The following is a 14,200-nucleotide window of genomic DNA, read 5'->3' as shown; positions in this document are numbered from 1 at the left end:
ATAGGTAACACATTAAAGGAAAGAGTTACCATTAAAAAATAACAATGCTAAAATGTAATCAACACAAGGAAAATATGCATCATTATTCTGCCTTTAAAACATTTACTTCTGCAACTTACTGCACTACAACATATTTTAGACCACCCACACTGTACACAATACACCGGTACCAACATATCGTGATAAGCAACAGTAGCAGCCCAGCCAATAATATTGCCTGCTGATATGTTGGTCCAGCTCAATCACAACACTTAATTCCTCCGTGCCTTTGACTCACCCGTATTTGGGATGCAACACAATGGCTCTGGGATTTTCAAAGCAGTACGTGTTGTTGGCATCAACGCAGTCTTCAGCCAGTTTCTTCACAAATCGACCATCCAGTTCAGACACTTTGAGACAATCCAAGAAGCTGTCCACCCAGTAAAGTTTTCTAGCTACCCAGTCAACTGCAAGGCCTTCCCCATGCGGAACTCCATTGACCACCACCTCTCTGTTACCGCCAGTGAAGGACATCCTCTCAATCACTCTACGGCTCACATCAATCCAATAAAGATGCTTGTCGACACGGTCAAAGTCCAGGGCCACCACACTGGTCAGGCCCTGCAGGATCAGAGAGTAGGCTTGTCCGTCTGTTGATAGGTTCCTAAGGTAATAGCGGTTGCTGAAGATGAGGTAGGGTGAGATGTCACTGTTCTGACGGCAGCTGTGGCCGTCAGGCTCTCGGAGAAATCCCGGGGCACACTTACACATGTAAGAGCCGATGGTGTTCTCACAGACCTGGCTGCACACGCTTGGTGTCTCTGCACACTCATCAATGTCGTCACACGTTTTGCTGTCAGACATGAGGCGGTGGCCGGGGCGACAGGTGCAGATGAAACTGGTGGGTGTGTCCGTGCAATTGTGATCACAGTGATGGATTGATGGTTCTGTGCATTCATTGACACCTGCAAAAAACAGAAGCATAATAATAAAACAATTATTGAAAATGTCTAGTCTAATCTAACTAAAGAGAAAGAAAACTAAGATTATAAACTGTATAATTTGTGTCTTATTCGATTAAATAGTTATATGTAATGATAATGCTATACGCCATATCTTCTTTGTAAATTGCTGTACATTATCTAAATGCAGCATTTTTATTTGTTAATTTGTATAAGCTCCATTATAATCTTATTTTGTTGTTAACTATTTGTGGTTGTATTTCTCTGTTTCTCCACATTGCCTTCAGCATGTCTTTGAAAGATCCCCTATAGAGGAAGCATGCAAAAGCTGGAGGAACACAAATGGAGGCAAACACTGAAAAAAACTGAAAGGGTAAAAACGATCTATTGATGGCACAATTACTTGAACTAGTTTGAAAACCTCTTTACACTCACCGCATCCCTTCTCATCGCTGTTGTCAGAGCAGTCGTCGTTTCTGTCACACACCTGCATCAGAGGGATACAGTGTCCGTTGTCACATCTGAACTCTCCAGGTGGGCAGGTGGGTGCTGGTGTGTGGCACGTGTGCTCCAACTCATCGGACTCATCCCCACAATCATTGTCGCCATCGCAGACAAAGTCATGAGACACGCAGCGGCCATTCTGGCAGGTAAACTGGTGTTGCTGACACGGCTGGTACGTGCAGCTCTGCTCGTCACTGCTGTCCCCACAGTCATTACGCCGATCACACCTGATTTTAGACGACAGGCCACAAAAGATGCACTCAAATTGCAAGATAGACTGATGACAGATGTGGACAGCAGAAAGTCTCTACATCTTTCGTTGCAAACTACAAACACATCTTTATACACCTCATTCATACCTTTAATGGGGAAAGTAGCACCGTAGTAGCACTTTAGTAACACTTATTGATAGCAGTTTGTCCTCATGGTTGAATGCACTTATTGTAAGTCGCTTTGGGTAAAAGTGTCAGCTAAATGAAATGTAATGATATTTCAAAAGAGTACATTTTTCTAACCTGTAGGAGCTGCGTATACAGAGGCCGTTGCTACAGCTGAACTCATTGATACCACAGGATCTGCGTGAACAGTTTTGATGTTCATCTAATGCATCTGCACAGTCTGCGTCTCCATCACACACCCAGTCACGTGGGATACATTTCCGCTGAGGTGGTTGGTTGTTCACGCAGGTGAACTCTGCACTTGAACATGTGCGATTGCCTGGAATACAACAAAAAATAAGTCAGAGGAAATTACAAGAAACAAATTAATGTTCAGTTTCACTTTACTCGATTGGTCTCAGCTTTTAGTCGATTGAGAAAGTATAAGCACATCCCTGGTATACGCAAAACTTTAAGTGGTGCTTATGTGTGATTCTTTGAATAGAAGCACAAAGAAAATTTCCAGATCTCTTGATTAAATCAACTAATAGATTTGTGTTAGTCAACGAAGAATTTCTTTGTTTGAGGACAGCCCTAGTGATGACCCAATGTCTACCTGCATTTTTGCCAATCCAAAGATTCCAAACTGTATTTCAAAACAAGCAGCCATGACTTCAAATTGTTTATCCATCTAATGAGATTGATCCACATTGTTTGAAGTGAGTCTCCTACAGAGGCTCAGGCAGTGCTGAAGTCTTTAGCTTCAGGCATCTTATTGTTGGAGCACACATTGGTGAGACATACGAGTCTTGATCCACTCTGAGCCAGGAAGCCAGAGAAAGGAGACATGCACAAAGTAACGAGTGAGGCAGGAGAAATCAGGAATGTCAACTCCTTAGATTGAAGAACTTCGACAGGATACTAAGATGGCACTGAGTGCCAGTGTCTCCCACACAACAGTCCCCCAGTGGTTTGTATCCTAATCCATTAACGTCCTGAATAACGAGAGGATAAGGGAAGCAGGAGGGGGCAAAATGGAGAAGAGATGGGGAACAAGAAGACGGGCCACAAGCGGAGGAGATGAACAAGTAGGTAGATGCAGAAAAGGATGAGGACCAAGAGAAGGAAGGAGAGAAAGCATAAGAGCTAATGAAAGAATGCCTACCGCAGTTATGCCTCTGGTCTTCGTCACTCATGTCGCCACAGTCGTTGTCCCCATCACAGATCCAGGATGAGGCAATGCACCTGCCATCATCACAGCGAAACTGATCTGTGTTGCACGTTCTGACTAGTGTGGCTGCAGAGACAAATCACATAACATTACATTGCAGATAAGCGAGCACAATATTGTGTTTCAATATCTTTTGCCTAATTATTTATATTCATCATAAATTATCATCCTTTTTTTTAATTTTTGTGATTTCCACTTAACTCAGGTGCTTCCCCCACTTATTTAGCAAGACACAACACAGCATTGGCAAGGCTTTAAAAATAGTCATGGCAACTCTACATTCCCATGCATGGTGAGCTATCTAAACAAAAGCCAAAGTGAGGCTCTGTAACCCCTGGTGGACAAAGGGAGGGGGAGGTGCTGTTTGTCAGAGGACACTAAGGGGCGTCACCACAGAGGAATGCAGCGCACAATAGGAGGCCTGACTGACCACATCATCAACAAAGAAATACACCACTGACTCGCACTCTCCGCTACATCACTCACAGCACTCTCTCACACCAGCACACAGATGCAGATGGGCGGACACAAACACACAATAACCGGGCAGCTGATAATGGGGAGGTGGCAGACATACAAAGCCAACAGGCCCAGTTTGGGGGTGAGAGCGTTGTGCGACACTCACTGCAGGAGAGGGGTTCATCAGAGCCGTCAGCACAGTCAGCCCCTCCATCACAGTACCAGTGGGCGGGGATGCAGCGACCGCTTGAGCAACGGAACTCGGTCTGGGAACATGTGGATGCAGCTATGTAGAGGACGTGGAAAAACATGAAACCACTTGGAGGATTTGTCAGTCTGGGAATCTTATGCTAATGACTGGGGGTGGGGTAAAGACTGATCTGTTTCTTACTGTTTTATATCATCTTTATTAGAACTTTAAGTAGATTTAAATACTGTTTTACCAGGACAGGGTAGTGTTTTTAATTGTTTTAAGTGTTTTTAATGTCTAATATAATTTTATCTGTAAAACTCTTTCAGTTTTGTAAAGGTGATTGTGAGAGAGTGTATTATCAATGTCATGCATTGAACAGACTGTATAAGGCTGTTTACAATCATACAAATCATTCCCTATTCAATACCCGGTGCATTTTATTTACTTTTAGCTATGTGTGACATTAATGCACTGTGCAGGTCCCTCAATAATACAAAAATAGCCATAGCAGCATATTTTAATAATGTTGAGAAGCAACAATAGATGTGAAAATTACACTACACCTGTCAACCATGACACAAAATGATAGTGATTTATTAGTACCTGAAATATCAATTTATTTCTCAATTTAGAGTAAACTATTTAGTGTTTATTAAAATAGTCAGGAATATTATATATATATATATTCAATAACTAAAAAGCTCTAATAATCCTAACACTTTTTGCAGAACTTACCACAGTGGGTAGGGCTCTCATCGCTCATATCCCCACAGTCGTTGTCTCCATCACACAGGTATGAACGTGGGATGCAGATGTTGGTAGACTGACATCTTGTTTGCTCTGGCTGGCAGGTTCTGTCCGCTGAAATAATTAGAAGTTAGAATTGACATTAACTATAAGTAATAACCACTTTGACTTTAACATCTACCTATGTTTCTGTGTCAAACTTAGTATACTCACGGCAGTTTTGTTCATCAGAGGTGCCGTTGTCATAGCAGTTGTTGATGCCATTGCATACGTAGTCCTTTGCAATGCAGCGCCCATTATTGCAGGTGAACTCTGTGTTGGGGTCACACGGTCTGAATAGACAGCTCACCTCATCACTGTTGTCTCCACAGTCGTCATAGTGGTCACAGCGGTAATGGTAAGGCACACATCGCCCATTGCCACAAGTAAACACTGTTGGCTCACAGGTGTGGAAGGCTGCAAATCAGAGTCAAAAACATGTTAGAACTCTGGCCTTGGCAGTGGCCTGAATACACATGCAGTGGAAGCTCATTTTACCTGACAAGGCAATAAAGGATGACAGCAGCTGTGGGACTGCATGCAAAGATATAAGGACATTGATTCAATTGTTAGTGTTAGTTTTATGACTGAGGAATTAGGTGCATGTTATTGGAAACTTAATCACGAAGTGCACGTATACACACCAACATAGTTGAAGTCAGGTTTAGATCCTAAAAAGGAATTTTGTTAAAGCAGAAACACATAACTTGTTAGTATTAGTGAGGGTAAAAGATGAAAATTGCATTTAATAGAGAAGAGATGTTGTGATTCACTCATGCAGGAGGTGTAAGGGCTCTATAACAATTACTAAGGCTAATATTAAGTTAATTCTAGATCATTTGAGCTAATTTTAGAAGACATAAACAAGGAAGAAAATTAAATAAAGAATAGAGTCAATGCCAGCTCTTTTAAGAACATCCTACCACAGACTCTCTCCAACTCGTCGCTGCCATCTCCACAGTCATTATCATTGTCACATTTCCACTGGGCACGAATACAGCGGCCATTCATACAGGTAAACTGGCCTGGCTGGCAGCGAGTCCCATTATCAGGGACACAGTGCTTGTTTTCAGCCAGGTACCAGCGGCCCTCTGAGGGACACTGACACTCAGCTCCGTTGGGCCCTAATAAGAAAATATTGCATAGAACAGTTTAGACAATTAGTTGGGGTTTTTAATGACTGCACTAAAGCAATATTATGCTGAAAAACAAAAAGGGACAGTATAAAACTGCTGGTACCTGGTGTGCAGACGTGGCTGCAGCCTCCATTAAACTGCTGGCATGGACTGTCACACTGCTGCTGTTTCCTGCTGGCCAGAACATGGACATCCATTGGCCGAGATGGTAGGTTTTGAATCATGACCCTCTGGCCAGAACCGTCATGCTTGTTGGCCTGATAGATGCTGCGTGTGTTCCAGTCAGTCCAATAGATGAACTGGCCAAACATAGTCATAGCAAAAGGGTAGATGGCTGTGCTGATGATGACTTCCCGATTGGACCCGGTGAGAGAGGACCGCTCAATCTTCTGTCTGATGGCAGAGCAAAATAATGATAATAACAGTAGTTTGGCATGGTGATCAAATTTAATTTATGTATATATTATAACAATGAAATCTTTCAGATCTTACAAGCTGGCATCTGCCCAATAGAGTCTCTCTTCTTCATAGTCCAGGGTCAGTCCATTGGGCCACACAAGACTGCTGTTCACAATCTCTGTTCTGAAATTTCCACCCAAAGTTGCACGCTCAATCTTTGCATGGGTTCCCCAGTCTGTCCAATACATGTATCTGTGGAACAAGAAGGGATTTTATTTTTTAAATCTTAGTTTAAACTAATGAACATAGAGAGTGCTTGTTGTGCGAGTCTTACCCTCTGCAGGGATCCAACATGATAGCCCTTGGCCTGGACACATGGGCAATAATAGTCCTTTGAGAGCCGTCCACAGACATGGAGCTGATGCTCTGGTTTACGTAGTCACTGTAGTAAATTCTTTTGTTTATCCAGTCATAAGCGATGCCATCGGGAGCCCCGAGATCTGTGCAAAAACAGGGACAAAAGAAACATCAGCAATACCACTGGTGTCAAATGCTACATCCATAAAAGGTTAAAAGGTCATTAAAGAGGAATAAATAAAAGTGTATGTGTAGTGCAAGTGCAAAAGCTACCTGAAGCCACCGCTATAGGAGCTGATGTGGGGGAGGACAGGCTGATGTAGCTGATCTTGCTTGCTCCTGCACCTGAGCTCTGTGTGAAGTAGATCCTCCTGTCTGTGAGATCGAAATCCAGTGCCACTGATGTACGTGGCACATTGACCACTGGAAAGGGCAATGCGTGGTCCTCGGGGTCAAGGCGCAGGCTGCGCACAGTGCTCTCAGTTGTGTAGATGAGATAATCATCCCTTGAAACCACACAGCTCTCGTTATCTGCTGCAAGATTACCGAAAGCGCAGCTGCATTTCTTGTTCTGGCTACCTGAGCCAGAACCTGGATAGGCGAAGCAGAAGTGGGCACAGCCTCCATTAGCTTCTTTGCAGGGGTTGTTGTTCAGCTCCTCAGTAGTGGTAGGCTGGGTTCGCTGGTCAAAGATGGCAACGTCCCTCAGCATGTTGACGTTGTCTCTGATGACGGCAGGCTGCTCTGTGCTGCCAGGCTGTTTGCTTGCTTGGAATACCTTCTTCAGGTTTCTGTCCACCCAAATGATACTACTCTCAAACACTGCAATTCCATAAGGAGTTGGGTAGCGACTGCCATACCGGATGATTTCTGTCTCCCCTCCTTGAGGGTGGACTCGGGCAATCATATCCAAAGAGTCATCTACCCAGTAGACATAACCAGTTTGCCAGTCCAGAGCGAGACCTCGTGGAGTAATGATCCCTGATGACACTAAAATTGTGCGATTGGTGCAATCCAAGAGTGCTCGCTCAATTTTGGGGTTCTGACCATAATCTGCCCAGAACAAGTATCTGTTTTTGGGGTCCACCACGATGTGCCGTGGCATGTCCACCTGGGTCTTCAGCAGTACTCTGCGGAAATTGGTGTTGAGGCGGAGCACCTCCACATATGTCTCAGTTAGGAAAGCATTGGTGAAATACAGGTTCCCTGAGGAAAGATACCAGTAAGCCCAGTGTTTAAATTAGCAGTTTTGAGAGCATGACGCCAACAATCGAAAACTGCTAAGTATGATAGTTCACAATTTAAGTGGAAATGTTACTGGCTAACATTACAATGGTGTTATTGATACACATCAGACTTTCTGTTATGCCTTAACTAAGAGTGACGCAATTATGAATGAGTAACAAGGACACAGATTGTCCTACCTGCAGCTGTCTTTCTTTCCAAAACTAGGTAACTAAATCATTATTCCTGTCTGCTGTCTGGGACTGATCTCCTTGTCCTTGATAATAACAGTAGTTTGGCATGGTGTTCTCTGAACTCTACCAGGCTCGGTTTTCTGGTTTACTTTGTCAACAGATAAAGAGCAGTGTATTTATTCAGATCAAACATTTTTCCACTATGAAGACATAGTGGGAAAATGAGGGGTGTTGCAGATGCAAAAGTAATTTAAGTCAGTGATGTAAAGGATGTAGAATTTAAGCACATAATTAGAATGTTTTTTTTAACATGGAAATGAACAACATACCTGCAGCCCAGTCGACAGCAATGCCTCGTATCCCGTTGCGTCCTATTCCAGATGTTACTACACCGTGTAATCCTGAGCCATCTGGCTTAATCCGCCTGACCCCGTTTTGTGACGCCACAGTGCTGCTGAAGTCACACCAGTAGATGAAACCAGAAGCCATGTGTACATCAACATGTAAAGCATTACGGCCTGCAGGAGGTGAATCCAGTCATTAGATGCCATTATTGTACTTCAAATCCTTTTTTTATTTGCAGACTTAAATTTACTCAAAAACTCAAATAAATGTATTCTATAGTTTATGAGAATTACTGACCTCTACCAGCCACAGGCACCATGGCTTCAGAGTGGTCTGTCCCTTCCAGACTGAAGCCTTTGATTGCGGACAGAGTGGAGATGACGACATAGGACTGATAGGGAGCGCAAGTTCTGTTGTCAGCATTGAGTTTAAAACCCGTGGCACATGCACAGGTAAACAGACCCTGTGTCCGAGGCAGGCAGAGTTGCTCACACACTCCCATATTGTTGGTGCAGCCATTGGAAGTACCTGCAGAAGCTGCGTTTGTGGAGAGAATATGGTGTGATAAACAAAAACACAGACAGCAGTGAATGAGGATGATGTCTCCTTGTGTTACTCACTATCTCGGTTATGCACTTTTAGACCTCTGAGCCCAGAAACGTTGTCTCGCAACACAACCCTGTTGGCACCCGTAGACTTGTCCACACGCTCTATGACCTCAAAGTTACGGTCAGTGAAGAAGAGGTAGTTTTGATAGACAGACACACCCCAGGGGTGAGACAGGCCTGTCACTATGGTGATGCGGTTACTCCCATCTGAATCCCCGCGCTCAATCTGTGGAGATCATATGCCAGACAGTCAATCAAATGTGGAAGGTATGATTACCAAAATTACATAGGTGCATATCATATTATCTTTGAGAACCATATACCAGTAGAATGAACAAATGGGGTTCAATGGGAGCTAAAAGTGAAGACCCACCATGCCAGTGCTTGTAACAGCCCAGTACAGTTTGTTCTCTTGGATGTCCACTGTGAGGAACTCAATATGATCGAGGTTGTTGGTGAACAAGGTGACAGGGTTTAAGCCATCCATGTCTGCAGATGCCACCTTGGCAGGAATGCCGCTCTCTGTTCCCTGGTCTGTCCAGTACAGTTTGCTGAGAAGACATTTAAGAATGAAGGTAAAGTTTTGTGTCTCAGACATTTATAATTTGATCATAGATCTCTATGCTTAATACTTTTTAATAGGAGTACATATATTTTATAGTCAAACCATTGAGATGCAAATTGTCCCTCTTGAGTGAAAATCTTTAATTTCCAAATTTCTTCATTTTTCAGGAACTCACAATACCAGAATTGTATATAGTTGAATAAAACCAAACCTACAGAGATCCAGATCATACCTGAGTTAAATAATGAAATTCTTGCTACAGTGATTTTGGTCATATTAACCAAAATCAGAGGTGGAATCTTTTCACATTGGAGTGAGAAGTGATGGTTTAGAAATGTCTTTATTGTTTCTTAATTGTACATTATTGGACATTGGCGGGGTTTGAAGTGTGCAGTGTGGTATTCAGTAACATTGGTTTGAGTTCTCTCTGGAGGCAGTGCAGATGGCGATGAGAAGGCCGTTAGAGCTCAGTAGCTTTGGGGATGAGTGGCTGTGCCAGTCGTGTGTTAAATGGGGCTTACCCACGTGCTGGGTCCACTGCGATGCCAACGGGACTGCCAGCACCAGTTGGAGAGCCGTTATTTGTGATTAGAGTTTTCCTATACTGTACCTGTCCTCTCAACTTCAAAACCTGGCCGAACACAAACACAAACATGTGCAATTATTGTAGGGCATTGCTGTGTTGTGACACTGCCCTTATTCACACTTATTTTCTGTTTTCTTATTTCAAGGGCAATCACAACAAATATATGTATCTGAGTTCAAATGAAAGTCAGTGACAGTGAAAAAAACTACAACAGGACATAGTAATATGTGTCTTACCTCAATAGACTGTGTAGTTGGATTGGTGTAGTACAAGTTTTCTGTTATCCAGTCCAAGGCCATGCCAACAGGGGAGCCAAGGATGGCAGCTGGGGCAAACTCTGTCCTGTTAGTACCATCTGACTTCACCCTGTGGATCTCACCCTGATGAACAAAGGAACACAGAGTCATGTCAAACACTGCTAAATAAGGATGTGTTAAGTAAATCTTGCGTTATAATTTCCAGAAATGTTTTACTTGAGTTTTAATGATTTAATTTTACCATTAACCAAAATCTTAAAGTTCTGAACTGAACTGTGACAGGACAGTAACTTACCGGGTGCTCCACCCAGTAGATGGTCTGTTCGTTGTCATCAAAGTCAACATCATAGCCATTCTGAAGCCCAGCAATTGGGACCATAGCATTGTTACTCTTGTCATCTGGGTTCAAGGAAATGCCATAGATGATGCTGTCTCTTACAACCACCAGGAAAGGATCCTCAACTACATGAAAAAACAAAATGTAAAATACATTTACAAACTGATGTTCCTACAGTAAAACAGAAAACCAAAAGCTACATTCAGTCATTTTGACAGAATACTCATACCCTAAATATTGTCCTCAAGGCTATGAATTTCCTTGAACTTTCAAAGTTACATAATAAATTCTAAAACAAAGCCAGGAAACCATGTTTCCTGGATATGAATTTAGCCAACGATAATCCAAAGCTAAAAGTTTCTTTCAGTGTATAAAAACCTTGTGCAAAATAAGGATTCTGATCTAACTTTTATCTATAAAGCAGATTGACTGGTGAAAGTTGCCTCACCAATCTGATTCGCTTTGTCATCAGTGATTATAATTGACAAATGGTTGTGGGGCATTTTCATTCTTGGATAATTGTTGGCCTCAGGGGGAGAATGTGTTCTGCTTGGCTTGATGGACTGAAACCTGAGATGAGTTAAGCTTTTGACCTAAGGTGGACTCCTTGGGCTTTGAATTAAAGATCCCTTGTCTCCTTTAGACCTTGAAAGACATGCTTATATGATTCTTAATATTTATGACTGGAATAACAGTTTACAAGAGAATTCAAATGAAAGACTGTTGACAAGGACCTGGAGCGATCTATAATACAAAGTGTGTGTTTTTTTTAAAAGATTTGTCCTCATACCTACATTGAGATCCTGAAAATAAAGCACGCCAAAACCATAGTTTCCACAATAACAGGTTTGCTATTTACAACAATAACCACAGCTAAGATGAAGACCAGGTAAGTACTTATCAACTGCATCTGACCCAACTTCCTTTTTCATCAAACTGAGTGATGAGTGTTTTCCTCCATTTGGCAGGATGCATACCTCTGGTGCAGGTGATTTGGTCTGCTGCCAGTGTCCAGCCTGAGGGGCAGGCACACGAGTAGTACCTCGGTCCCACAGCAGAAAGCAGACAGATATGAGTACAGGGACTCCCCAAGCAGTGATTTTCACCTAAGAATTTTCAAACCACACATTAACACACAAACACACACGCATACCCACAAAGAGTCAGCAGAATGATCTTCACAGGTTATCTTGAATTGTTCTTAAATGTAATAACAAAACAAAAACCTGCTGTATATTGGCATCATTACCAATGTGCAAGAACTACCAAACCTATTGATGTTGACCAACGCAATGGTCAACATCAGCTAATACTCATGTAACAAAGATTTTTTGATATAAAATATATTTGCCTTACTTGCAGGCTGCCTGGCTGGGTGTACTGCCACCAGACCCATGGGCTGTGGAAGGTTGAAAAGCATCACTGTCTGGTTCTCCCCATGCCACTTATGGGCTCGCATCACACGGTTGATGTATCTGTCGGTCCAATACACAAAATCCTCAAAAATGGTAATTGCGTGGGGATGTTGCAGTACCTTTTCGCAGAGAGTAGCAAAAGAAAAACACATGCTATTCAAAAGGCAATTGAATTTGCTCTTTTCAGTTTTGAATTATCAACATCAATCAGATTTCTAAAAATAATTCAGAAAATGAGTCACTCTCATTCACTCACCAGGTCACTGGCCAGGACTTGCTTCCTGTTGTCGCCGTTATAGTCACAGAAGTCAATGAAATCCAAGTAGGCATCAGCAAAGTACAACAAATTGTTTGGGTAGTCTATGGTTAGACCGTTGGGCCAGTAGAGCTTGTTGTTTATGATAACAGTCCTCAATTTCCCGTCCATGCTGGCCCTCTCAATACGGGGGTTCTTCCCCCAGTCGGTCCAGAACATCAGGTGAGCACTGCGAAACAAAAGCTTTTCTTTTAACAACATCTGCTTTGAAAATAAAAAAGTGACCATGACATACAGATTTAAAACAAACTTGTTTCTAACTGACCTGTCCCTTGGGTCCAGCACCAGGCCTCGAGGGTTGGTGACATTTTCACTGACTAAAACAGTGCGGTGGGTGCCCGCCAGTTTAGACACTTCAATCGTCTCTAAGACGTAGTCAGTCCAATAGAGGTTCCTGCCCACCCAGTCAACAGCAAGGCTCTCTGTTACAGTCACTCCACTGTCAAATATCTGTCCACAAGAGACTCATTCTTAGTTAAATATGTTTACTGATCAAACAGTGAAACTATATGTAACCCTAAGAATAAATACAAAATGTTTTAGAGTAGAAATCAGTCGGTCGTGACAAACAAGAACAAAACAACTCACCACAGTTCTGTCGCTGCCATTTTTATTAGCACTCCAGATTCTGTCTTGGCTTGTGTCGGACCAGTACACACGATCAGTGGCCGAGTCAAAATCTAGGGCTACAATGTTGCGTCCATCTCGAACCAGTGAGCGGACCACATTGGGCTGAGTGGTTATGTCATCTTGCACAATCTGATTTCGACTGGCCACTAGCAAGAAAGCCTGACGAGAATCTGTAAAGAGAGATCAAATATCTGTTACCTATTTTTCATATCCATTGTCATGCCAATGAGAGCACTTATCAGCTATAGCATGTCAACCACAACTATGTGACAGACCTGTAAATTAGACCCTACTCAAATGGCAATCCTAAGGGAATGCACTTATGTCCAAATAATGACCTGTTGTACTGCAAAGTCTTTCAGCAGGTTATCTGTGTGGAAGAGGAGCTCATGCCAGGCACACTCCCAATGAACAGCCCATTGTTGGTGAGTATGTCCTAATTACACCCTTGTAGGCCAGTGAGTGACATATATGTTATTTGTCTTATCTGAAGAAATCCGATCAGCAAGTAGAGACATGGGAGAAGACAGACGGTGTGTCAGTCCTGCAGTCGGGTGGCCGAGCGCCCCCGTGATCACAGCCCATTCCTGGCTAATAGCCAGCACGGCAGAGACAACTGAGATATGTGCGGTATAGGCACCATCTTTACAATCATGTCACGAGAACTGATAATTGGCCTGTTTCATTATTGTGCATTATGATTATAGAATGTTATTTATAACTATCAGTCGAGCGATATGTTGCCCAAAAAGAAGGTTTAATGCAACATCCCTCCTCACCTGAGGCTTTGCAGGTGCGCTGGTCTGCTTCGAGAGTGTAACCATCCTGGCAGTGGCAGCGGAAAGAGCCCCTCTCATTAAAGCAGTGCTGGCTGCATAGTCCAGGGGAATTACACTCATCTACATCCCCACAGGTTTTGGAGTCATTGCTCAGTTGATAACCAACAGGGCATGAACACTGGGCCCCAAACGGCCCTTGGATACAACCGTGGGTGCAGCCAGCATTGTTGTCAGAACAGCTTTCCTGATCTGAGTTGAAAGTGGAGAAAGCAACATTTAGAAACAAAAACCAAACAAAGTAACTGACAACTCATACAAGACAAATACACAATCTAGCACATTATTCAATTAACATATATGTTCCAATGGTAATTAATGAACAACAAAGCACTGACCTCTTTAGAAGTGCTACTCTGAGCATAACTATTTTGAATGCATATTTGTGGAAAACATTTTATTTTCACACCACACAACTAACAACAATTTTGGCCATGATTCTGTTTTGAAACAAATCTATGAATATAAAAATGAAGACATTGTTTGTTTAAAATTAATCAAAAC

At 42.7% G+C, this 14,200-nt stretch overlaps 1 protein-coding gene across 1 annotated transcript in view; it reads right to left on the bottom strand.

Annotated features, from left to right (window-relative positions):
* lrp2a (low density lipoprotein receptor-related protein 2a) overlaps window positions 1–14,200 on the bottom strand; it is a 47,424-nt gene that overhangs the window by 13,558 nt on the left and 19,666 nt on the right. Inside the window, 27 exon segments of the mRNA XM_068571799.1 lie at window positions 278–944; window positions 1,377–1,672; window positions 1,961–2,162; window positions 2,988–3,119; window positions 3,679–3,798; window positions 4,441–4,566; window positions 4,666–4,908; window positions 4,990–5,025; window positions 5,136–5,162; window positions 5,415–5,615; window positions 5,731–6,020; window positions 6,120–6,278; window positions 6,361–6,526; window positions 6,657–7,589; window positions 8,131–8,319; window positions 8,444–8,683; window positions 8,767–8,980; window positions 9,128–9,305; window positions 9,841–9,950; window positions 10,142–10,285; window positions 10,458–10,624; window positions 11,477–11,605; window positions 11,856–12,033; window positions 12,171–12,399; window positions 12,496–12,680; window positions 12,819–13,030; window positions 13,640–13,888. Of these exon segments, the coding sequence (XP_068427900.1) occupies window positions 278–944; window positions 1,377–1,672; window positions 1,961–2,162; window positions 2,988–3,119; window positions 3,679–3,798; window positions 4,441–4,566; window positions 4,666–4,908; window positions 4,990–5,025; window positions 5,136–5,162; window positions 5,415–5,615; window positions 5,731–6,020; window positions 6,120–6,278; window positions 6,361–6,526; window positions 6,657–7,589; window positions 8,131–8,319; window positions 8,444–8,683; window positions 8,767–8,980; window positions 9,128–9,305; window positions 9,841–9,950; window positions 10,142–10,285; window positions 10,458–10,624; window positions 11,477–11,605; window positions 11,856–12,033; window positions 12,171–12,399; window positions 12,496–12,680; window positions 12,819–13,030; window positions 13,640–13,888 (6,022 nt within the window).

Source organism: Clinocottus analis, unplaced genomic scaffold (assembly GCF_023055335.1).
Source record: "Clinocottus analis isolate CAN_PGR_092001 unplaced genomic scaffold, fCliAna1.0.p SCAF_12, whole genome shotgun sequence".
NCBI classification, from domain to species: domain Eukaryota; kingdom Metazoa; phylum Chordata; class Actinopteri; order Perciformes; family Cottidae; genus Clinocottus; species Clinocottus analis.
This window is presented reverse-complemented; position numbering and strand designations above follow the sequence as displayed.